The sequence below is a fragment of the Eleutherodactylus coqui genome, chromosome 7 (assembly GCF_035609145.1).
Source record: "Eleutherodactylus coqui strain aEleCoq1 chromosome 7, aEleCoq1.hap1, whole genome shotgun sequence".
Lineage (NCBI taxonomy): Eukaryota > Metazoa > Chordata > Amphibia > Anura > Eleutherodactylidae > Eleutherodactylus > Eleutherodactylus coqui.
This window is the reverse complement of record NC_089843.1, coordinates 66,760,641-66,785,907: the sequence shown is the minus strand read 5'-3', so window position 1 is coordinate 66,785,907 and position 25,267 is coordinate 66,760,641. Positions and strand designations below refer to the sequence as shown.

At 42.5% G+C, this 25,267-nt stretch overlaps 1 protein-coding gene across 4 annotated transcripts in view; it reads left to right on the top strand.

Annotated features, from left to right (window-relative positions):
• The window catches only part of TBC1D1 (TBC1 domain family member 1), a 176,696-nt gene that overhangs the window by 92,859 nt on the left and 58,570 nt on the right, over positions 1-25,267 (top strand). For 3 of the 4 annotated variants that reach the window (XM_066573195.1, XM_066573196.1, XM_066573197.1), the window contains 4 exons: positions 3,389-3,499; positions 4,809-4,934; positions 8,179-8,265; positions 8,873-9,150. In XM_066573195.1, coding sequence (XP_066429292.1) covers positions 3,389-3,499; positions 4,809-4,934; positions 8,179-8,265; positions 8,873-9,150 — 602 coding nt within the window. Of the gene's footprint in view, positions 1-3,388; positions 3,500-4,808; positions 4,935-8,178; positions 8,266-8,872; positions 9,151-22,582; positions 22,736-25,267 lie in introns of all 4 variants that reach the window. The other variant, XM_066573198.1, reaches the window with a different exon arrangement.

Sequence of the window (25,267 nt, the reverse complement as noted above, 5' to 3'; positions counted from 1 at the left end):
CAATACAAGCCTGCGGGAGACCCGCAGGAAAGTGGAGCATGTCCATTTTTTTTTTTTCCATGCTCCATTTATTTATTTTTTTTTAATTTAAATCACTTTTATTGACCATCTGCGGGTATTTATCTACCCGTGGGTGGTCAATGCATCCCTATGGGGTGCGGATCCGCATGCGGGTGATCTGCTGTGGATTTTAAATGCTATTTTGCCCGTGGACATGAGGCCTAATAAGCCAGTCTGTATTGTGTGCCTCGTGATGCCAAAGATTTCACTTGTTCTCTTTTGAGTTTGCAAAAGATTTTGGTAAAGCATACAGACAAGTTTTAATTCATCTATATTTACTTATTTAGTCCAGTTGCTTTATATTAATGATGAGGAGCGCTCTTGCCTTTATGTGGTTGTAACCCTGCTGGTGCCAGTTACTCTGCAGATTCTAGCCACTTGCAAGCTGGTTAAATAGAAAATCCTTTTTCTTGTATAACCTACTTCTTGATGTGGAATAATAGCGAGTTGTCTTGCTTGTTGATGTGGTGCCATCTTGTGGACGGTATAGTCAGAAATGCTTCTGATTATGTTGTCCATTCCTCTGGGTTTTCACTTTAAAACTGCAGTGCTTGAGTATTCAAAATTTTTCGGACGATTTTTCAGGCTTTCTTTAAAAATTTTAAGTTTGTCCCCTTCCATAATCCTTCCAGTTGGGGCCCATTTACACGGAGCGAGGATCGCTCAAATCGCTAAAAAGCGATTGAGCCATAATTGTTGCGTAATAAATGCGCGGCCATTGTGCACTTTTCGTGCGCTGCTAGCTGATCGTTAAATTCAGGTCAACCTAAAAATCAGCGCGCAGTTTTATCAGGACCGCAGGCTGAGTTCTCCGCGGGTAGTGCTGATAGCATTTTTATTTCCATCAGAGTGCAAAGAAGCTGAATGGAGATAAGAGCCCTCCGGCTATTAACTGCATCCAACTAAGGCTTCATTTACACGCGAAGAAGCTATTGAGTAGCTACTTAATGGTTTATGCAAAATGATCGCTTAGTTGTCACTCAAACTGCCATTTGAGCGATCATCGCTCCGTGTAAATGGGCCTGTAGTTACATGCTGTGATACAATCCCCTATTCACATTTGTAAGGCTACACTTAAAGGGAACCTATCGCCTGCCTAAAGCACCATGAACTAACTTATAGTGCCTAGGGCAGGTGACAGGGAGCCAAGTGCTGTATTTGTCATTCTCGCCCGCTTCCTAGTGCCAGTCTGAAGTCCGCACGCCGGACAAAAATTTGATTCTTTCAAGACTTTGGCTACATATATTGTATATGACTGCCGACTATACAGCAGATATGCATCAAATGTTTATTGGCTTGGAAATGTCGTTGTTGTTATTGATTTATGTAGTTAAAGAGCCACCCCGGGGAAGCTTCTTTCTTTTTGTTTCCCCAGGCTGTAATTGACACAGGACAGTTAATTTACTTACCAATTCCTATGTTGATGAGAATTTCGCTCCTGTCCCCTGTTGTCCACATAAGCTGCACTGTGCCAAGCCGAATCCTACGGCAGACTAAAAGTCCATTTCTCCAAGACTCATGTTGCAGCTCTTAAAAGAATGAATTGAGAAAAAGACTTTGGCCCACACTGTATACACGCTATAGGATTCAGCTGGTGAAAGCAGGGGATCACACGGGAGTGAAGCAGATATCAGTAATAAAGTGATTGGTAAGTACATTAACTGTACTAGTACGGTAGGTGCTTTTCCCAAGATTAACTACACCTTGAGAAAAATGGTAAAAAGTTTCCACAGAGCGAACCTTTGAAAAAAATTGTTGATGCTAAGTGATAGATCTGCATCCCATCATAGGAAGCCTAGACCGGGTCACATCTCAGAGCAGGGATTGATCGCAGTTCGTTGTGTTATGACAGTTTCTGCTGAATAAATGTAGCTTGCCTGGATGTCATCTTGTTTTATGCCGCAAACTATTGTGTAACTTATAAAGGTACTCGCCGTCTAAATTTTTGTAGCTGCATTGCTCTCCTTTTTTTTAAAGGGGCTTTCTGGGATTAAACTATCGCTGATGGATCCAAAGGATAGGTCATTAATCAGCTTATCGTGGGGATCTTGAGGGTGTACCTCTTGAAGTATTCAACTATTGAAGTGACCGCAGTTCTCTGGTGAGGGCCGGGGTTGCTTCAGTCCATACCGGGCACCATGCCGTACGTTATATAACTAGGATAGGTGGGCACGCTTTGTCTCAATGGTTATGGTAATTGTTTGCTGTGTGCGTGTTCAGGCCCCTACTGCTTTGGGGTCTCATAATCCTAAATTGTCATGGGTTTCTGTCACATCAGACACTGCAACTTCAGTGGAATCTGTTTGGTAATCCGGACCCCCTCATCCACTGGTCCACTCTTGGATAGAGTATTAATTGAGCTATTATCCTTTTCTTCTTTAGCGCCTGACGAAGGATAACGTCAAAAAGGTTGCACCAAGATGTATTACTAATTTTTGAAGTCCTTGTATATCTAGGCTCAATAAAGAACAGAATCTGAATTTGCATTGAAAAAGTGTGTAGTGGTGCCTTCTATTCTGTGAGTAAGTTGTATAGTGGCCAGGGGTGTTACTATAGGGGATGTGGTTGCACACGGGCCCAGGAGCCTTAGGAAGCCAATAAGGCCTCTCTGTATAGGGAGCCCAGTACTATAAATAAAGCACTATAGTTGGGGGTCCTGTTACAGGTTTTGCATTGGGGCCCAGAAGCTTCAACTTAAGCTATTGATAGAGGCTGTGTGTATTATAGCAGTTCAGTCTCATTCACTTGAATGGGACAAAACTGGTCTCAAGCCATGTGACCAATGAAGGTGATATCAAAGACCTGAAAAGAAGCCATGGTGCTCACCCCATGCACCACTGCTTCTTTAATCAGCTGATTAGTGGGGGTCCCTAAGACAGGTTATCAATGGTTTAGTATCAGAAAATTCCTTTTAATGTTTACCACCATAGTCAACATGTGTGCCAATTCTTAAAGTGCTTTAGTCCAATAATTTGTTCAAGAATGAGCTTTTAAAGGGAACCTGTCACCATCATCTCACCCCTAAAACTGACTTCACTGGCCAGCAAGGGAAGGAAATGCAATCCCTTCTAATGCCTTTTCTTTTCCGAACGCGCCCATCTACGTCTGCAATTTAGGTTCCAAAGTTTTAGCTAGCTGTATGCAAATGAGAAGCGTATTCAGCCTAGAAGTGTTCCATTGAGCTGAGCTAACCATGCCCCATCCTTCTAGATGAGAAGGGTTTACTGTGCAATGGAGGGTTATACAAGCCATCTACCAAGAGAAATTGGTTGTGGTTAGCCTGGCAGGTCAATACATTAAAATTACTCTTTTTACTTTTTTTACACAGAAAATCCGCCCTCGGACTGAACAAAGAGAGAACGAGTTAGTTATCTCCCGGCTGAGATGTCTCTATGAAGAGAAGCAGCGCGATCATGTCCACTGTGTGGAACCAAAGCAGGTAATGTTTTCCGTTAGGATTAAGAATTCAAGAATGGACATTTGTAAGAATTAGGACGTCTTTATTCAGTCTAAAATGAATCGTAAGTTGTTTCGAAATTATCGTTCTTCACTCTGTTAAAGCAGTGAGGTGCCTATGAGGGTCAGACTGGGACCTTCAGGGTTAGCCGTGGAGAGGGTAATGACGCAGATGACAAGGGAACACTTCTTCTTTTTAAATTTTTTTCTAATCAACTTTTATTGTTGGAACTCCAAAAAAGAACATAAACTGCCAACACTGGGAAGAGTTCCAAAGCCTGTTTTGACCCCCCCCCCCCCCCCCTTGAGAACATTTCCTCAGTGCCAGTAATGCTCGACCCCCTTGGGAACAGTCATTTTGTGCAAACTGTGTTCAATGCAATCAAATGTTCTTCATCGGGAGATGCACAGTATTTGTTATACTGGTTGTACAGTACAGTGGTGATAGTCTAATAAAACCTTTCTTTCTGTGCTACACCCAGCTATGTGGTGTCCAGTTGGTTGGCTTGCTTCTGTCCACTGCTGTCTGACATGTTGACCGCAGCCCTGGTCAAAATCTAAGCAAATTTGGGTAACTGTTGCAGACTCGCACTTGGTCACAGTCTCTGTCCAAACCATTTCCTGGAACCTCTCACAGGGATGGGGTTGAACATGCTCTTGGCAAGGGCTTACATCTGGCATTGGCCCTGGCACCAGCTAACCCTCATCTGTTTTATAGCATCACACACTTATCATAGCTGTACACTCAGTATAATAGGTTATGTGTGCCCCTGTGTTGGCTGGTTGACATGGTTGTCTGATCTTCTGGTTTCACTACCAATAACCAGTCTTAGGGTGCATTCCCACGAACGTATATCGGCTCGGTTTTCACGCCAAGCCGATATACGTCGCAGGGGAGGGGGAAGGGGGAGGATGGAAGAGCCAGGAGCAGGAACTGAGCTCCCGCCCCCTCTCTGCCTCCTCTCCGCCCATCTGCACTATTTGCAATGGGGAGAGGCGGGGCGGGGCTAATTCACAGAACTTAGCCCCACCCCGTCCCGCCTCCTTTCATTGCAAATAGTGCAGAGGGCCGGAGAGGAGGCAGAGAGGGGGCGGGAGCTCAGTTCCTGCTCCTGGCTCTTCCATCCCCCCCCCTTCCCCCTCCCCTGCAGATGAGGACAACGTATATCGGCTCGACGTGAAAAACGAGCCTATATACGCTTGTGGGAATGCAGCCCTAGGGAATCAATGTAAAATGTTTTGAAATAATCCATTCTGTAGGATATTTGAAGTCTTTTATATTTCATTTACAGGTCTCTCAGATTTCTAGCAACCCTTTGAATGAGCTACAGATCAGTGCCTCTCGATTCAGATTGGAACTGTTTAAGAGCAAAGCAAAAAGATCATTAACAGAATCGCTAGAAAGTATTTTATCAAGGGTAAGCTCTCCAACTCTTACATTCTATAAACAACCTGTATAGCTGAGCTGCAGTACCAGGTGCAGCCTGTAGACAAAAGTGGTGCTGTTTCTGAAAGGAACAGGGGAAGCAGTGTCACGGTATGTCAATGAGACTTTACAACTTTGTGTGGACTATATATATTAGAAATATTGATGTGCTGCTTGATATCAACTGAGAGTAGTAACCGATATATACTTGTGTCCATTACAATGTTTTTGTATAGTAGGTGACTTGAAAACAGTCCTGGAAAAATAAACTGTATAGAGAAAATAGTCTATTTCTGCCGCCATTCTGGGATAAATGTTTATACAGAACTTCATAATGTTTGGAGATTTGTACAGTAGCTTATATAGACAACAGAAAGGACCTTTTAATCACAAAGGAATTGCGAAGAGCGGTAGATGGAACCATTAGTGCAGGACTGGAAAAGCTAGTTGGTATTGACATGACCATAGAATGCCAAATGGAAATTTCAACAGCGAATTTCACATGCTGGGTGAAAATCCAAGTAACTTTCAGAATTAGGTGATCACTTAAAAAGACTTGTTCTCTTTGCATTACTTCATTTGTCTTTTTTGCACATATTGGCATATAGCTAGAGATGTTGGTATCCATGCATTGATATCGTTAGGTGTCTTGTTAGGCCTCATGTCCACTCGCACGCACAGATAACACTGCTGAATCCTGCATTGGTATCCGTGCGTGCCAAAGGACATGGAGAGGAAAAAAACAATTTCTTACCTCTCCGGGTCAGCGCGGGTCTCCTCTGTGCCGGACGGATCTTCTTTCTTCAGCATGGCGGATGCTCCCAGCGCATGCAGAGTGGTATCATTTTTTATTATTTGAAGTCTCCTACTCTCCCACGTATCCGCGGCACAGCACAAAAACAGCTGTGGCTGTGCCGCAGGTACGGACAGCTTCAATGGAAGTTGCGGGAGCCGTCCATACAGGAGCCCCGCAGGAAAACGGAGCATGCTGCGACTTCTTCCCGTGCGTGCGACCGGGAAGAAATCGCATCTACATCCTTTTAGCTGCCCTATGGATGCTAATGCATCGCTATGAGCACCAAGACGCACGGATCTCCGCATTTGGACATTGGGCCTTAGGCTTGATTTCCCACTGCGTATTGATATCGAGAACATAATCAGATGCTGAGTGACTTCTTCGATAGTCTACTTCATGTTTTCTGCAGCTCACTTGTTGGCTTTGCTGTTTAGACTGGGACAGGTTCACACCTGTATTGTACTTCTATCTACTGGGGATAAGGGGCGGTTTATTTACTTACTACTAGGAGGCTGTAGTAATTTGTGACTCCCATTTACTTCAGCACAAACAAAAAAAAAAACACATTGGGGTATTAAATTGTGCAGGAATTTGTGACTTTTTACTTCTCTTGCCAGTTTTTTTTTTTTAGACAAGTGGACCAGGTTAGGTGGGAGAAGCAGGGCCACCTATCGTCTGACATATTTACTATAACTTAAATCGGAAAATGGTGTAAATTATACCGCAAATCTACGCCTAATCCTAGTTCTTATCGTGTGTGTGTGTTTTTATTTAAATTTTTTTCTTAGATTTGCAGTGACCCGATGACTGTCCTTTTTAACCACTTCTCGCTATAGAACGTACCGTTACGTTTTGCGTGTTTGGGGTATGTATGAAGAAAGATCATGAGGCGACCACTCTTCATACAGCGCGGGCGCCGGCAATAGCTGCAAGCAGCCGCGCGGCTGATCTGCGTCATTAGCCCTTTAAATGCTGCTGTCAATTCTGACAGTGGCATTTAAATCCCCTGAACGATGAGCCGAAGGCCCCCCCCACCCCCACACCCTTCCCGTTATGAGCCGTGCGGTTGTCTTGGCAGCCGGGGGCCTTCTGAAAGGCCCCAGGGCTGGCTTAGCAGACTGCTATAGCATTACATCATACTGCAGGAGCGATCAAAGCATCCCCCTGTGGGGGCTGAAAATAAAAAGGAATTTAAAAAAGCAAAAAACTTTTGCAATATTTACAATAAAAGAATCCAAATAATAAAACGAAAATACATATTTGGTATCATTAAGGGGTTAACCCTTTACAATCCAATTTTGGATTCAGGGTTTCCTAGGGGGCTTTCTCTTTCTGCCATTATACAATGGCGCCACCTGCTGGCTAGAGCCAGTACTGAGGTATGTGACATGCTGGAGAGGCCCCGACAACAGAGCGGCCAGTAATACACAGTAAGAATACCCTGCTGGACGTCTTGTGACACCGGAGCTGTACAGCCTTCAATAACAATGTCTTCAGATGTCAGACAGTGGATTGGAAAGGGTTAATAAACAAACATATATTGATGTATTTATGAAAACCAATGATCTGTTAAGGACATGCTATTTGGAGTCTTGTACATTGCTTCATCCCAGAACTGCAAATTAAAGGGAACCTGTCATATCCCTATAGCACCATAAACTAAGTTATGGTGCTGTTAGGGGACGTGACATAGAGCCAAGTGATGTATTTTTTTACCCGCTTCATGATCCAGCGTCTTCCCTCTCAGAAGTCCCAGCGGCACACGAAAATCGGACTCTTTTGCAGTCCCATGCCCACGCTTCCCCATAGACTTGTATAGGAGAGTGCATGGGACTCGGATTTTCGTGGGGTGCACTGACATCCCTGGATCGCGGGAGCGGGCGAGTATAAAAAAAAAAAATACATGACCCGGCTCCCAGTCCCCTCCCTGAACAACACCATAACTTAGTTTATGATGCTGTAGGGACATGACAGGTTCCCTTTAAGTTTTTACTATTCTGGCCTATTAGTGGCTGATTACATAGATTGATGTCTAATTGTTGGAATCCTGTTTTATTTTTTGCTAGCCTGTTGTAGAAATAGGAGGTGTAGGATATTTCTGGCACGATGGCATCCTGGCATGTGTTCTGAACAGTCATGCCAAGTCAAAAATAAACTGAACAGGGAATCAAATCTGATTAATTTTTTTATTTTTTTCCCCAGTATTCAGTGCCATCAGTACAATAGCTTTAATTTTATAATTGGTTTCTTGAGGTTTAATTTTGACAATGAAACATTTATATATAAGGAACATGTTTCACAATTAACTAAAGGATAGGTTTACACCGTTGGCTTCTTAAGATTGCTTTTTGCCATGAAATGTTAGAATTCTATAACAAGGTTCCAACTACTGTCTACTACAGAATATGAGATTTATTTCACCTTTTCTATTATCTTACAGGGGAATAAAAATCGTTCTCAGCAGGACAGCACTGGGAGCATAGATTATGACAGTTTAATATGCTCTCCATTGGAAAGTAATAGCAAGGTAAATTCTATAATGTCCTTCATGGCACCATATTTCTGTTAATTGAAAAGCTGTGCTTCTCATATTTTAGTCTGGGGTATGAGTGATGTGGTATAGAAATGTGTAGAACTGAGCTTTATACAGTAAATTATATTAAAGGGGTTGTGCCAAGATGGTATCCCTATGGGTAGAGACAGCCGGAGCGTAATGCCGACGGCGAAGCCGCTCCAAACCCCGGGGCGAAAGGATGTTTTTGGGTTTTTTTTTCCTTTTCCCCCTAAAGTAGGAAAATTGCCTTCTACTACATTGTTTTTTTTTTTGTCTTTTTTCTGGATCAACGTTGGGGGTTAATACAATGAACTGTATAGACGTCGTTTTTTTATTTTTTTTTTTCTTCGTCCTAACATACTATTTCACTGTTATTTTGGATTGTTCCAGGGATAAAACCTGGATGCGGTGTTCTCCACCCTATGATGCTCCAGCTGTCGTAGACTCGTGGATGTCGGGGTAAAGGTGGGAGTTATAGTATTAAACAGCTGGAGAGCTGCAGGTTGGAGAACACTGCCCTAGAGAGTTGGTTTTACCCATTTCTTTTTTATTTCTCTTCAAAATCTATTGTGAATTTTAGGAACCTTCCTTAAGTGAAGTGGAAACAACAACTTCTCTGGAGACGCCTCTGAAGGCTCACGGTTCCATGGGTGATTTACCAAAGCTAGCAGAGGGTTCTCCTTCTGAGGATCCTGGAGAATTATCTCATCAAGGATTTCGACGTCGAGCTAACACTTTGAGTCATTTCCCTGTCACGTCTCAGGATTTACCAGAGCCTGTGCAGAAAACCCCATCTGTTCCACAGAGAAAGCTTATGCGACACCACTCCGTGAGCACAGAGACGCCGCTCAAAAGAAAGTGAGTTCTATGTAATTGTGTTTGATTTTTAAATAAGCTTTTGTTCTAGTTTCAGATTAGAATTTATGTTAAGCTTGGAAATCACGGCTGAGATGTGTGTTGTGTGGGGAGTCTTATTAGAGCTATTGTATGTGATTTATTTCTTCCACCGAGGAGTTAACTGAGCAAAATCCTGATTTATCTGGTGTTTATAAGCCTCGGAGGCATGCATTGATCTGGTGAAATCAAACAGATGGCCAAGGCCTTAAGTAATGCATATAATATCAGGATTCTATTTACTATTTAAGTAGCTATAGTGTAATGTATTAAGATTATTAGAAAATGTTAAAGGGGTTTACCAGAATTACAAGTCATCCCTTATGTGGAAACACTATAACTTGCAGATCAGTAAGGGCTCTCCGCTAAGATCCCCACCGATTCTAAGAACAGGCTTTCCATGTCCCTCTGTTCTCGGCACTTAGGGGATGCTTTCCCAGCCACAGTGATGTCGCAGTCATTGAAGGGCTTTTGCATTCATTTCAATGGGGCCGATGGAAATACCCAAGTGCTTGCCTCTCGATTGTTTCATTCAAAATGAATGGAGCGCTGGTCACACAAGTGGCTGCTGCTCCATTCATTCTCCTTCGCACTGTGGGGGAAGCAGTAAGTCTGCAGTGAGGAGGACAGGGGACACAGGACCCCTGTTCTAGGAATTGGTGGTGGGCTCCCACCAATCAGCAAGTTATCTCATATCTTAATTCTGGTACAACACCTTTAATTTACAAAGTGTATCCACCAAACCCACTCCTTGGCCTAATGCTTATTCGTGTACCTACATGATGTGAACACCAGGAAGAACACTATTATAGGAAATTCTTTTACTCTGTTGACAGCAATCCTGCACTAACTATATAGGCTGTTTTCACCCTACAGTGCCAAGTGCTCACACATTTTGGTCCGATGATCATCCTGGTAAGGAGATAGTGAGATACTGGTCTAGTTAAGAGAAGTCTAACATATGTAAACCAAGTCTGAGATTTCATCTATTTAATTTTAAGTTTGCAAAAAATTGGATTAAGATGATATTAACCTTCTGTAATCTTGTAAAGGAATGTTTTTATAGAGCTGGTAGTCTATTAAAGATTTGGCATAAAGGGGATTACCATTAATTTTTCCAAATGAATAGGGATCCGCTACAATACCAGACAACCCATGGCCAGGTGTGGCACTACGGAGTTAATTGATGTGGGGGCAAAGCAGATGATGTGAATGTAATGAAAAGTAAATTCAGGAAATAGTTACAAAAACATCTGCCTGCCAGCGAAGATCTTGGCACTAACTTACCACTGAAAAGCCTGTGCTAGGCTAAGTAAATTGCGAATAATACTGATGAGATGTAACTAGAGATGAGCGACCGTGTTCGGCTCCGCCCCTTTTCGCCCGAACACCGAACTTTGCGAGCAATTCCGTGCTCGGGCGAAAAAAGTTCGGGGGTCGCCGTGGCAGCGCGGGGGGGGGGGGGGTGCGGCGGGGAGTGGGGGGGGGAGGGAGAGAGACAGGGCTCCCCCCTGTTCCCCGCTGCTGCCGCCCGTGCCGCCGCGCCTTTCCCCGCCCCCCGGCGCCCCCCGAATCTTTACGCGCGGACACTGAGGTCCTCGGTAAAGCCGGTGTCCGGGTGCGTAAGTGTTCGTTAAGAACACGTTCGCTCATCTCTAGATGTAACCAAATTGGCACCATGTTGAGCAGTAAAATATAGAATATATTGCAGGCTTTAGCTCTGTAGATCAGTCACATTTTTTTCTGCTTTGTGAAACTTAGAGGGGCATTTTGAGTGAGCCAAAAATGTTAGTTAAAAATCTGTGACAAAGTACGGCTGTTGGATCTGCGATTACAGTTCTGCCCAGTAACCGTACAAAATATGGGTCAACTGCCATATTGTCAGCACATCAAACTTTCTAAAGATGATTGGTCTGTAAGTTGAAATAGCATGACCATATTCATACGGTCAGACAAATTTGGGCAAGATTGTACGTCTTGGCCAGAATTGATCTCATGCCTATGACCAGCTTTACACAATGAGATGCTTGGAATCAAACATTGTTTAAACTTAAGGTATACTATCACTAGGGAGATTTATTGCTGACATTTCTCCGAATGTCTCTCCAACAAATCTGCTGTCAGAATACTGTTCTAGCTCATGTTGTCGGAACAAGTATGTGAGTTCTTGTAAATTTTCGAATTATTTAGGGCTCTTGAAGCTGTTAAGTGCTTGGTTAGAATATATATCTGCAAGTCGCTTCTTCCAAGTTTTTTAAGTTTTTAAGAAACAAATATCAAAAAAAGATGACCGTCCTCTGAGATGGAACTAGGTAGATGGCAATAAATAAAGCACTCCATCCTAGGCCAAGGAATACTTTCCTATAATCCTTATATGATCAGAGCATCTTCATCACTCTGTGACTTCCAACCAGGAGGGGCCCAGACCTGGTTCAAGGAAACAGGTCGTCTTGGGAAAACGTACACCAGAATGTGAAGAAAAAATAATGGATCAACGTTCAGGAAATTACGACGAAATCAATTATTAAAGGTTCACTCCGGCAAAAACACGTTTTTCCATCCCTGTCACTTCATCTCCTTGACTGTCACACTCTGTAGGTTTGCTCTGTCTATTGCAGCCACTTCCATGCAGTGCAGCCCCCTGTCTGATGCTTATCAGGCACTGTCTTGAGAGTGAGATTTTTCTACTTTGTTTCACATCTATCCCATGATGCATTAGCTAGAGCAGGGGTGTAAAACTAATTTTCACCAAGGGCCACATCAGCCTTGTGGTTGCCGTCAAAGGGCTGATTCTAGTTGTATAGCAAGGGCTTGTTCACATGGGCGTATATGCGCACATTTTTTTTCACTTAGTATGCAATGAATAGTATCCATTGAGCCCAATGGGTTAGTTTACATAAGCATAATTTTTTTACGCGATGTGCAAAATGACCTATTTTGGTGCGTATTATGCATTGCAATACACAGTGAATAGGTGGCTCCAGTAGTGATGGTGACCGCGATGGTAGTCCCAGGGATGCTGCCCATCCAGAGGCCAATAGCAACCCCCCTATTGGCCTCTGGCCGGGCAGCATCCCTAGAAGCTTAACTCTCACCCACCCGGATGCACCGATCTGGCAGCAGCTGAGTCTGAGACCACTGACCTCTCGCCCCGGCACAAATATCAGAGATCACAGATTCTGCACTGCGGAGCCGCGGGATGGGTAGAGGCCTTGATTTCAATTGGAGCTGCGCTTGCGATTATGAGTGCCGGACACTAAACTGGGTATCCTGGAGGGCGGTGCCTGGATAACCTCTTTATTAAGCACAGCTGGCGGACCAGACTCGGCCCGCGGGCCTTGTGTTTGACAGTTTAATTATTACCTTCTATATTCACAATAAGAAGTATATAGTCGGGAGGATGAGCTGTGATCTCCTCTTTTATACCTGTATGACAGGAGCTGTGTGATCATCAGTAACTGTGATTGGAGTGCCTGTGTTCCCCTCTCTAGGCAGTTTCTGTGGTAAAGTCCGTGTAATAGTTTCACACAGACTAAGAAATTGACTAGAAACTGAACATGCAACCCCAAGTAACTCTGAGCTGGTCAGAATTGAGATCACATGACCATTTGAGGAAAAAGAAGCCAAGAGTTTCAGATAGTAAATAAGAAATAACCAAGGTAACCCTCGCTGACTTGTATACTCGGGGAAAATAGCTACATAATGAATGGGGAAAAAAAATCCCAGAGTGGCCCTTTAAGCAAAGAAGTGGGAAAACAATACATATGACTAAAGGCCCCTTTAGACCCAACTATTATCGCTCAAAAGCCGTCTTTTAAGCGATAATCGTTGTGTGTAACTGCACTGACATCATGCAGTTTTCGTTAAGCCGTCGCTCATCGTTGTCTTTCAGCGTGCTGAAAGACAACGAGGAACCTTATCAGGGATTCACAGCGGGATACAGCTGACACTATTGTTTCAGCTGTATCCCGCTCCCTGATAACAGGCTGGGTATGAAGAACAGAGCAGTCCAGCTCTGTTCTCCATACCGGGCACAGAGCCCTCGGCTGTATAACAGCCGGACGCGCCGAGCAGAGAACATCTGGATGCAGAAGACAAGCGGGGATACCCCGCTTGTCTTCTGCATCCTCCGCTCTGAGCGCTCGGCTGTATAACAGCCCCGTGCAGAAAACCGCTGGATGCAGAAGGCAAGCGGGGACACCCCTCGTCTTCTGCATCCTCAGCTCCGAGCACTCGGCTGTATAACAGCCGGGCACTCGGAGCGGGGAACAGCTGGATGCAGAAGATGATCGTTGTGTCTAAATTACTCCAAGAACGAGGTAGTGTGATAAGCCGTTGGGATATATATATATATATATATATATATATATATATATATATATATATATATATATATATATATATATATATATATATATATATATATATATATATATATATATATATATATTTATTCAGTATGGGGTAAGTGTTAATATGTAAGATTCAAGTTTGCTAATGCTCAGGGCTGCATACATTTTTACCAATAATCCCGAGATGTCAAACCTAGAACTGGTGTAGAATACACAAAGTGATGACAGAGGGAGCAGTAATGTTACGGTTAGGCTTTCGTCTCCAGATGGCATTACAGAAGCTTTAATATGAAATGAAGATTTGTTTTTAAAATGTCACAAGGCATTTCACGCATGAACTTTACCAGCTTTAGTTTTTGCCCATACGTCTGAACTTAGCAGTACTTCCTTTAACACCACTGTTTATGCTGCATGACTCCACTGGAAAATGCAAGTTTGTGGAAATCCTTTTTGGAAAGGTCCCTTCTTCAGGAAACCGTTTTGTTGGACATGCTGAGACCTAAGAGATGAATATGAGAGATCTGTTGATGGAGGCAGCCAATCTTTATGAAATCTGGCAAGTAATCTAATATCTGTGACGTGCCATATACCTTTTTATAAGATGTTCTGGTTGCAGTGTTTGTCTTGGATCTGCCCAGGGATATCTTTGGTCTATGCCCATTTTACAAAGTCGAGTTACATTATGACCACCAACTAATATCCAGAGTAAGCACCATGTGCCGCATGGACAGCAGCTAGATGGACTGAGAGTGGCTCAATAAGGTTTTGGTAGATTGTCTCAGGTGTTTGGACCCATGCTGACTGTAGTGCATTCAACAGAAGGTGCGTGGGAGAGATTCCATAAAAGCGAGCACTATGGTTGGGGTGGTCTCACAAATGCTAAATTGGGTTAAAATCTGGGGAATTGGGGCCAGGGAAGTACTTGGAAGTCTTGGGCATGCTCTTTCAACCACTGTAGGACATTTCTACCTGGTGACATGTCGCATTGTATTGCTGGAAGATCTCATGACGCGTCCCTTCCTTCACGGGCTACGTGCTGCTGACATAGAAAGTAGGAAGGGGTCATAATAATGTGACTTGTTTGTGTATACTGGATCTTTTGTGAGTACCCAATTTAGTAATTGCATCTGATCTAGTCCTGCTATATGCTGGCTGTGACTATAAGGATGAGGCCATGATCTGATGACCTTTCCCCCTTTTTACCGGATTAAAAAAAAAGACAAATGTATTTGTATCATTAAGCTGACCATGGATGGAAAGATGACTGCATACAGCCTTCAGTACTTGGTCTGCAATGCGTCAGCGTGGGGAACAAAACTCAACAAATACAGAAAGAACATGTTTTATAGTATCAAAAGAAGCCGATATACGAGTTTAATCCTTTTTTCCAGATGACACTTAGAGCACTAAATCAGAAATCTTGGAAAGAATATAATTTATGAAAACATTCTTCTGTTTTCAAGCAAGAAAAATGTACAGCACATTACTGTCTGTTTTTATAATTGCTTAGGTTACTCATCTTATGCTCAACCATAAGGATTGGTGGGTGTAAGAGTTTGAGTTTAACCCATTCTGTGGAATAATTACAGAAGGAGATTCTTTAGACGTCGATTGTCAACTTTGTGGGGTTTTTTTATGGCATGTTGAGCGAATGGAGCCCTGGTTTAGATGTTCTGATCCATTGGCTAACCCTAGCACATATCTTGGCAATCCTCAAAAGCAATGGCTGTCAAGACTTCCCTTCCTCTGGTACTTTCTGCCATCAGCTAGAAACTGGCTCCTGCCACCTGTTGCTCCATAAAAATAATAGAAATGCCTATTTTCCATAGACTATTTGCTCTTTTTCAGTAAACTACACCACATTATACTTCTGAGATTTCATTCCTTTTTAACAAAAATGAGGATGGTTGGGAAGAATGAACATGTTTCCAAAAAATTATTTACATTTTGTCATGCGGTAGAAGACAGAAATAACACCCTATAAAGGCTTTGTTACATAAATACCAAGTAAGTGAGGCAGGCTTCTGTATATGATAACGGCCTGTTCACATCAGCGACGAAGGTTCTATTCGAAACCTCCATTGCTGCATTAAAGAAGAAACAAAATGGTGCTGCATGTTGGATGGACGTTCCATTCGATGTAGTCATGACTTTTTTTTTTTTTTTTTAAATACCTTTTTATTTATGTATCTTATCATTTCTAATAAACAAAGAACAGATGTGAACTGAACAATCAGCCCTTGGGCCATTCAGTCTTCAAACAAATAAATTGACAAGGATAAGGATGATGAAACCAAACATGCATTATTTGTCTATCGCAGTACATAGGATTGTAAACTTGTAGCTCCTATGTATGTTAAATCACACCAACAAGAGTATGATACAGAGTGAAAGGAAAGAGGGGAGAAAAGTGAGTGGGGTGTTAAGAGGGAGGATAAATAAAAGGATAAGCTATTCAGATAGCCAGTTTAAGGTATATTCCAGTGATCCAAGAGGACCAAGGATCTAGAAGAGTCACTGGCTCTCTATATTCTGGCGATTCTTGGAACTCCAACAGGTAGATCCAGGATTTCTTGAATTCTTCATGTGCCTCCTTAGAAGAGTCAGCGAGGTCCTCAATCCTCATGGAATCTTACGTTCTAAGATAAACTCTTAACCCTAACCTGAAATAACGACTCAGACTACTGCTTGGGATTTAATAGCCGCGGCATTTATTTCCAAATGGGTTTAACAATTAAATAACTCCACAAACTGTATCAAACTGAATAGTCTTGGTCATACAAACCCAGACTCTTCCACCAATAAATTGTATAAACTGATTAGTCTGGGTTCGTATGACCAAGACTAATCACCATCAAATATAAACTCAACCGCTGATGCCCACCAGCAGAAGGCAGGCGGCAATCCCCCTTTTGAAAAATGTTCGACAGGGGGGGGGGGGGGGGGGGAGTATGCTGCCATAATTTTGGTATACAGGCTCCTGCAGCATTAACGAAATAGCGCACCACAGAACATTTGTAGGTTGATATCACAGATGTCACAAACTTTGAGTGATCATCTTTGTGTGTAAATGGACCTTAATGACTAGGGCAACTATTTATCTGGTCTGTATGATAAATGTTTGCCTGCACTGGAAGCTGAGTAACTTTGATTATTTCTGGTTTTAGGATTTTTCTCTTTGTAGGAAGGTAAATTGCTTTGTTTTTCGGATTTTGGAAGCCTGATTCTTACACATGGCGCCATACTTGACATTTTAGTAATGCATGATAATTTTTTTCTTAGTTCTTTGACAAGCTGTCCCCATAACAGCCCGATCTAGGAAATGGCAGTTTTCTACTAAAAGTAATTGGTCATTAAAAGTCTGTCACCCACATTTTTCCTCATTCACATCTCCCACCAATGGTTATTAGTCTAACAATACTTTTAGTTCATTTCACAGTGCTACCATGACCTTGAAATTGACTTTTTCCGTGCAGCGTAAGACTGGTTCTGAAGCTCTCCCCTTTGTTTGGCCCAAACGCTGCCTTTTGTCTAATGATTGATACCTCTAGCTCAAGGGAGTGGGAGATGTCAGTCATTAGGCAAGAGACAGGATTTGGACCAAAAAAGGGGGAGAGTGCCTGTACCAGTCTCTGTGAATGAACCATCTATTGCATGATTTGCACTGGATTTCATACTGGGCTTGCTATGTGCAAACAGCGATTTCAGGGCCATGGTCGTATGATTAACTAAAGGTATGATTTGGGCTTCATGTTACCGGGACTCTCCTATGGTTGGGTTTAGTTTAAGGTGGAAAATGTGAGTGACAGACTTTCTATGTGTCAGGTCTTTGGATATTTACAATCTGTATACTTGAGTTGCCAGTTTAAGGTGGTCATATACCAAGTTGCTTATCAACTTTAAGCACCATAAACTTGGGGACCATTCATACCAAACTATTAATCATTTGAACGAGTGAACACTTTCGAGTTCACTCGGGCAGCCTGTTTATACAGGCAAATACAGTGTTGGCTCGTTCAAAAGAGAAATCGTCCAGTTGTTCACACTTGCTGTGTACATGAATAAGAACGACCTGAAAGATTGCTTAAATTGAATGATTAGTGAATGAGCCAGCAATGATTTTTTTATGTATGTATGAAATGAGCAACGAACGAAAAGTGATTATCGTTCGTCCCGTCATTGGCATGCATTTAGACTATCTTATTGGGGGATCGGCAGAGTATTACACTGCTCCCCTGACTCGCCGTCATCTCAACTATAAGCACCATAGATTAGTTTACGATGCTTATAGTTTGACAAGTTCCCTTAACTGAAGCATTTCAAAGCCATGTACAGTATGTCAACACTTTATCTATATATATAAAATTGAATGTCTGTCTGTCTGTCTGTCTCGATTATTCAATTTTAAGCGCAAAACAATTGGCGTCCGAATTTTACGTACGGAATCGAATTTTCTCGCTTCCCGATGTAATAGAAACTTGAAATTTGGCACGAGCATTGATTATGTCATAAATAGGAAAAGTTAATGGGAAGTTGCTGAGTACACTCCTGGGAAGATTACTGGCATAGTACATCTATCCTACGATAGGTGGCGCGTGTGCGAGCATCGTCGACAGTTATACCCCCCAGACAAAGATCATGTGATTTCCATCTCAAGCACGAAAGCAAAAGGCATTACGAGCAACGGGATGAGTGTTCAACTACAAAATGATGCATCCGCCGAACGTATCACAAGACAATTCCTGGATATTGAGAATGCTGAGGCAGAATAAAAGTTGCACTGTGATTGGTTGTTATTTCTCTTACTGCTGACGTAACATGAAAGCTGCGCTGTGATTGGTTGCTATATATTATACCGCTGACGTAACATGAAAGCTGCACTGTGATTGGTTGTTGTATTTTATACTGCTGAGGTAACATATAAGCTGTCCTGTGATTGGGTGTTATATATTATAAAGCTGAGGTAACATGAAAGCTGCGCTGTGATTGGTTGTTATATATTATACCACTGAGGTAACCTAAAAAAGCTGCGCTGTGATTGGTTGTTATCTAGATATATAAAAACGAATGTATGTCTGTCTTCGCAGCAACGCGCGACGGGTAAGCTAGTTAGGATATAAAATGTTAATCAAAGGTCAGAGGCAAAATCTAGTGACTGGGTTAGAGGGATTGCATATGGCTAGGAGTTTAATCATTCTTTAGTAGGAATGCAAAAGAAGCCCCAAACGTGTCCATTAATAATCGCTTTAGAAAAACATCCAAAATTGTGTGCAGATTTGTATTCCTCAAACGCACTATAAATTGAGGGCTTATTGGAATTTTAATCATGGTGTAATTTAAAATTACATTATTTTTTTCCCCTTCTCAGTGTGGTTATGGGGTGGGAGAGAATTGATCACCTTGATTATATGAGAATTATTTTTTTGCAATAAATGCAATTAAAGGATAAAATTGCAACAGATTGTAGACGCAAAGGGGTTAACTTCAATGCTGTGTATTCGGAACATCTCCAACGTCTCCTATGTTGCAATGACATTTTTGCCCATCCTAGATTAGGAGATATAGCATATTTTTGTCATTTGTTTTCTGGCCCTTGCCTACATCTGATACTTACATGGAATAGACTGGGAAATATTTCCAAAACACTTTGACTGAACAGTAAAGGATTTTTTTGCAGTAAGTTTTCAGTTCTTCATGCAATGACTTCTAGAAGTCTATCTCTAGTTTTAAGGTAGAAAATGTGATCTACTGGAGAATTGCTTTACTTTTTGCTCCCCGATGTAGCTCAATCACTACTATTGTAGGTAGGACAGACCGGTACTGTTGTACCTTCACGCCACTGGAAGTGGTGGGTGTAAACCAATGTCAGGCTGCTTGACAGCCAGGCGACTCCCCCAGTTACTGATTGGCTGTTTGCTGCGGCGCCGGGCAGATTGAGAGCAGGGGACGGAGAGCAGCGGAGCTGCAGGGGAGAAGGATTGGAGCAGCGGCGGCGCCAAGGATCTTGACAGCGGGGGACGGAGAGTGGTGGAGCAGCAGGGGAGAAGGCAGAGCAGTGTGGCCTAGGAGTGTGGAACGAGTTTGGTAAGGATGGTGGGTGAGGGGTAGTTTCACAGTTAGGCTTACATTATGAGCTGCAAATGCTTCCATGTTAATGCTAATAATGTACGGCCAGCTGTTAAACTAACTCTAACCCTCCATCCATGACAAAAGTCCTTCCATGCCCCTAGGACGTTGCGGCAGGCAATTGGGAGCTTTTCAGCCAATCGGGCACGGGGGCATCACCTGGCTGTCAACCAGCCTAACACTGGTGTACACCAACCACTTTTGGTGGCATCAAGGTACAATAGTACCAAACAGACCCACTGCAGGTGATAAGCTGTATGTAGTTCTATGACCTGCTCCAAAGGGGGTGGCATGGACAATTCAGCACTTCAACCTGTAAACTTTCCAGTTGGAGGTTAACTTTTAATAATGTAGAACAACCTGTAAGGAAAACGTCTTGTAGACCATTTTGTTTATCTTGGAACCATCAACTTGGGAGTAATTCTGTAACCCTCACATCCTGCTCATCCAGAGAGCTACAGTAAACTTTCTACTTTTGAGGACAGGACGAGAGAACAAGACAAGTATCAAGATGTTCAGTAAGGAATGAAATGAAGCATCAGAGCAGAGATGTTCCATTAGATAATGCCACTCTCATGCAGATATATGCAAACAAAATACGTGGCGTTTCCAAGAGTTGAAGACTTTGTATTCTGAAGGAAGAGGCAACTAAGCAAGTAGTTATTCCAGTATCTTCATTTGTACAGGCTGTAGTTTGTTAAATATCAGATTACATGAATAATGTCACATACAGATTAGTAGTGGTGGTAACCTTTTCTGCATTCTTTGCCACTTCTAGCATTATATATATATCTGTATGGCATTTTACAGTAGACTACGTAATAAAGTAACATGTGTTCTAATGGTACAAGGATTCAATATTTACTATTATATTATGATAATAGTACAAGGATGCAAAAGTTACTAATAATTAGCAAAAAGATTTCTTGGAAGGCCTTATTATAAGGATTGGTGACTTAACTTTTAGACTTGGAGTAACTATATGGGGCAGTAGTCTCACCCGGGCCCCGGTGCTCGAAGACTGTTCAAGGTGATTTGGCATCCTAGGCAGATTAGGATAATTGTGCACCCCACCTTCTTCACCCATCAGAATCAATTAAAATCATTATTCTCTAATGAAAGAGATTTAAACACATTTTAAAAGACACAGATACAGACAGAATAAATATTTAATCTGGTGACTCAGTTTACTTTACTTTTCTTCTCCGTTCAGTCGAGACCGTCATGGCAATTTCTCCTGAGGACTGTAGAATGTGCAGCTGAAATAGATTTGGCCAAGGGCATAGCTATAGGGGGTGCAGAAGTAGCACTTGCATCAGGGCCCTGGAGAGCGATGGTGCCTGAAGGCCCCTCTGTCACAATAGAAGACACCAGTCTTATAAATGACATATGGTAGCTGGGAGGTCAATTTGCAGATTTTGCACTGGGTCCCCGGATCAGACCCCATAATTAATAGACCCCTGATCTAAACTCCTAATTAATAGATTCTTCAGGTTAGATTCGAAACCCAAATGAATGTCCCCAGTTCTCTTTTGTACCTCAGACCGGACCGTAAAAAATATTCCAGCCTCCCTTCTATCTGGGTGCTGCTCCCACTGCTCTGTGAATGCCCTGGGTGCCGCTGTTGATGCCCCTCCATTCCTCTGCGTTCTCCTCTGCTGTGGGCACTGTGCCATGTCCTGATGCTGATGCACCTGATATCCGGACGTGGGTTGTGTCTGAAGTCTGTATGGCCAAGGCACCCAGAGCATTTGAGGACCTGCCAAGAGCACGGAGTGGTGAGCAATGCAAACCTTTCTCAACGGCCCCTGGGACTCCTGTAACAGTCGGTGCTCTCCTCTCTGATGGAAGTGCTCATTGTATAGAATGCTAAATGTTACACAAGCTTTTGCCAATAAAATTGAGCCCTTCACGCTAGGCGGTCGCCTACCCCTTGCTCTGGTCCTGCTTGAAGGGGTAATAAGCTTCTCTGCACACCATATGTAGAGGGTCATGATATTGGTTTTGTAATAGGGCCTAGTAGATTCTAGTTCTGGCTGTAGATCCAGAGGAAAGTAAAATCCATGATTTCCTCCAAATTAAGGAAAACTGGATGACAACATATGAGTATATAACTGCTCCCACAATTGTCATCCAAATTTTCCATATCTGCCTCTTTGGGGCTCCTTCACTGTATTTGCACTATGAGCAAGGTTGATTTGCATGCATCTGTGCATTGTCCTGCCCTTTTTTTTGCGCACGCAGGGCCTGTTAATATGGGCAGTTTAGCCTAATAGGGTCCAGTTATGTGTGTTACAGTGGAATTGCGCAGCATATTGCGCCTCCCATGGACTTCTACGGGGACCTTTCCTGTGCAGAAAAGTAGCAGGACATATATATATAATTTTTTTTTTTTTTTACTTTTTGGCACACGCAGAAACTCATTGTGTACAAACCCATTGATATCAAGGGGGCCTATTCTCTTTGTACTGCGCACGCAAATTTTTGTGTGAACAAATCTGCCCGTATGAAGGAGCTCTAAAGCAGTGACACATTCCTGCTCTCCTATGTCTACAAAGCAAGTACTTTTAAGAAATCTTGAAAAAGCAGTGTGGAGTGGTCGGATTTTATGTTTTGTTTTTTTTGCTCTAATATATATTTATACATTACTTTTCTTCATACCTATAAACTTTTTACATTTTGTAGCAGTATGGACTCCACATAGCTTTCATGAACTTCTTTAGGTTTGATGACCACAAAAGTCAATAGAAACCTAAATGCTTTTTTTGTAGATATTTCTTTATAACCCACTCTGCCCTCATTACTCTACTTACTATAGAAGATAGGATTGTCGTTGTTTGCTACCTTGTAGATAATACCTCTACTGAAACCTCTCTTCACCACTCCCCTCCCTCGCTGGCTGTAACGCTGGTGTCTAGTTCCAGCACAGCAAGTGTGCCTGAGAGCAGTTCAGCACTATGTGACGAAGCTGCCCCTTCTCCTCCTGCCACTGCAGCGTCTTCTCCTAGATTCCTTAAAAAACTAAAGCATAACTCCGGTGGGGAACCGAGTGGTCCGGTCACTCAGAAGAGGTGAGCAGAAGAACCTGTCCTGGCGGTCGTTGTCCTGCACGGTTTCTTGCTTGCTCATATCTGCATGTGTCTTGGGTTCTGGCAAAGCTTCGGAGAACCGTGCAGTCATTAGTAGTAATATATACATATATATCCTAAAAATGCATAGACTTGGAGATTTTTTTCAGGTTTGCTCTGCTGAGCTAATCAACTAAGGTTAGTGTATATTACATATGAGAGAGTTCGCTGCTGCTAGGATCTGATTGAGGTATGTGGAATAAGTATAAAGCAATGAAAATAGGGGGATTATGTTGTGTTTTATAATTCTTGTAATCTGGTACTAATGGTGATGCTATTAACACATAGTTTAACCGTTGCACCTAAGCCTATATATTAAGTACTTGTTGTTGTGTCCCGACATGTGTTTAATACCTATTTTGCGCTTTGCTGTAACTCTTCAGGACTTCTTAAGTGTTTGCAAAATTTCCTAAGAAATGTCATAGTGTGTAACATACGATGCCGGTGTGTACGGTATGTTTATACATATTTATCGATCGGCCTTTTGCCTCCTAAAATACCACTGAAATAAAGTTGTCAAGTTCTGTTAAACTGAAATTCGGCAATCTGTTCAATCTATTTCTTGGGGAGTTGGATGACAACCAATATGGCTGCTATTAGTTTTCACAGGCGTTATCCACTAGCTTTTCAAATACTTGATTATCCTACCAAAGTCTATCCTACCAAAAGTATTTGGACAACTGAGCAAGAATAAAGTGTTTTCTTTCCATATGTTAATACTTAGTGGGGCTCCTTTGGCCCTAATGACATCGGATTCTGTCCGTGAGATGATTTTTACTAATGTCTGATTCGCTTTAGCTGGTATTTCCCCCCATTCATCCAGCAAATGTCTGGTGACTTCTTTCAAAGAAATTGCATCAGCCTGTCTACAATGGTGCAAAGAGCGTTGTCATTGGATAGTTGAGCAATGGAAGAACATTCTATGGAGTGACAAATTGCGCTACTCCATCTTCAGACCTATGGAAGATGCCTGGGGATGCCCTTTGCCTAAGTATATTGTGCCAATAGTATGACAGGGGTCCCGTTATGGTCTAGGAATATTTTGCGCGGCATGGTTTTGGTCTGTTGGTTGTAGTGACTAGGACCCTGAACTCTGAGGTGTACCTTGATAATATAGAAATAATGTGCTGCTGATAATGTGGCAATACTCTCGGAATGGTCAGTAATACTTCAAAACAAGACAACCCGCTTTGTCATAAATCTAACGCTGTTTTATGTTGGTTTGAGGATACGGATGTTCCACGGTTGGACTGGCTGCACAGAGTCCCAACCTGAACCCTACTGAATGTCTTTAGAATGAGCTGGAACATTGTGTCAGGAAATATGAACAGCATCTGTCTTCTTTCATAGAACTTGCCAGATGTTTGCCGGATGAATTGAGGGAAATAACAGCTGAAGTACAAAGTATACGACAGACATTATCCAATGTCATTAGGGCCAAAGGAGGCCCCACTAAGTATTAACATATGGAAATAAATACTACTATTGATTCTTGCTCAGATGTCCAATTACTTTTGGTAGGATTGTGTTCAGCAGTTGCATGCCCCTCACATCCCACTTCTCTTGTATCACTGCGTAATTCTGTTGAGGAATCTAGATAACCATCGCAGTGACCTACAATTACGGCCACATTGACTGCCCTACAGCTTTCCTCAAAACGAATAAAAACCTCAATTGTATTTTTCTAACTTGATGAAGAAAACGGAGAGTCATTTAATACTAATGCACTGAAAGGAAAAGGTACAAAATATTCAAATGATCATAGTAAATCTCCTCTTTGTTTGCATTAGGGCTTCATTGAGGTTGTAATGTGTTGACATGGTAACAGACAACAAACCAACTCTATGTAGTCTAGTCCTGTTGTCATCCACTTTTTTTTTTTTTTTTTTTTTCAAAATGTTTCCTGCTTATTGAAACTTAACTTTAGTAGATTAGTGTGCGATAAATAGTAGGAAGTGGGCTCCCTTTTAGCGCCTTACACAGGATGATCGGTTGGGAACAGATGCCCGCCAGGCCGCCCCAGTGATTGTCATTCCTGTGCTTTTATACAGGAACAATCATCGCTAGTGAATGGAGATAGTTCCGGCACGTATGCCTCCATTCACAGTAAGCAGGCAGTCCTTCATAAGTGATACTGCCTGCTTACACGGCCGATCCATTCAATTTTGTGCTGCAAAAATTAAACTACAAATGAGAAGGAAATTAATTCTAGTTTGTCATTCAGTTGGCACATGCACTTACATTGAATGCTAATTGTTCAGATTCCCGCTGTAATCTGAACGATTATTCAGCCCGGGCAAAAGGGCCCTAAGGCTGGATCCAGACGAACGTATATCGGCTCGGTTTTCACGCCGAGCCGATATGCGTCGTCTCTCTCTGCAGAGGGGGAGGCTGAAAGAGCCAGGAGCAGTGCTCTGAGCTCCCGCCCCCTCTCTGCCTCCTCTCCACCCCCCTGCACTATTTTCAATGAGGAGA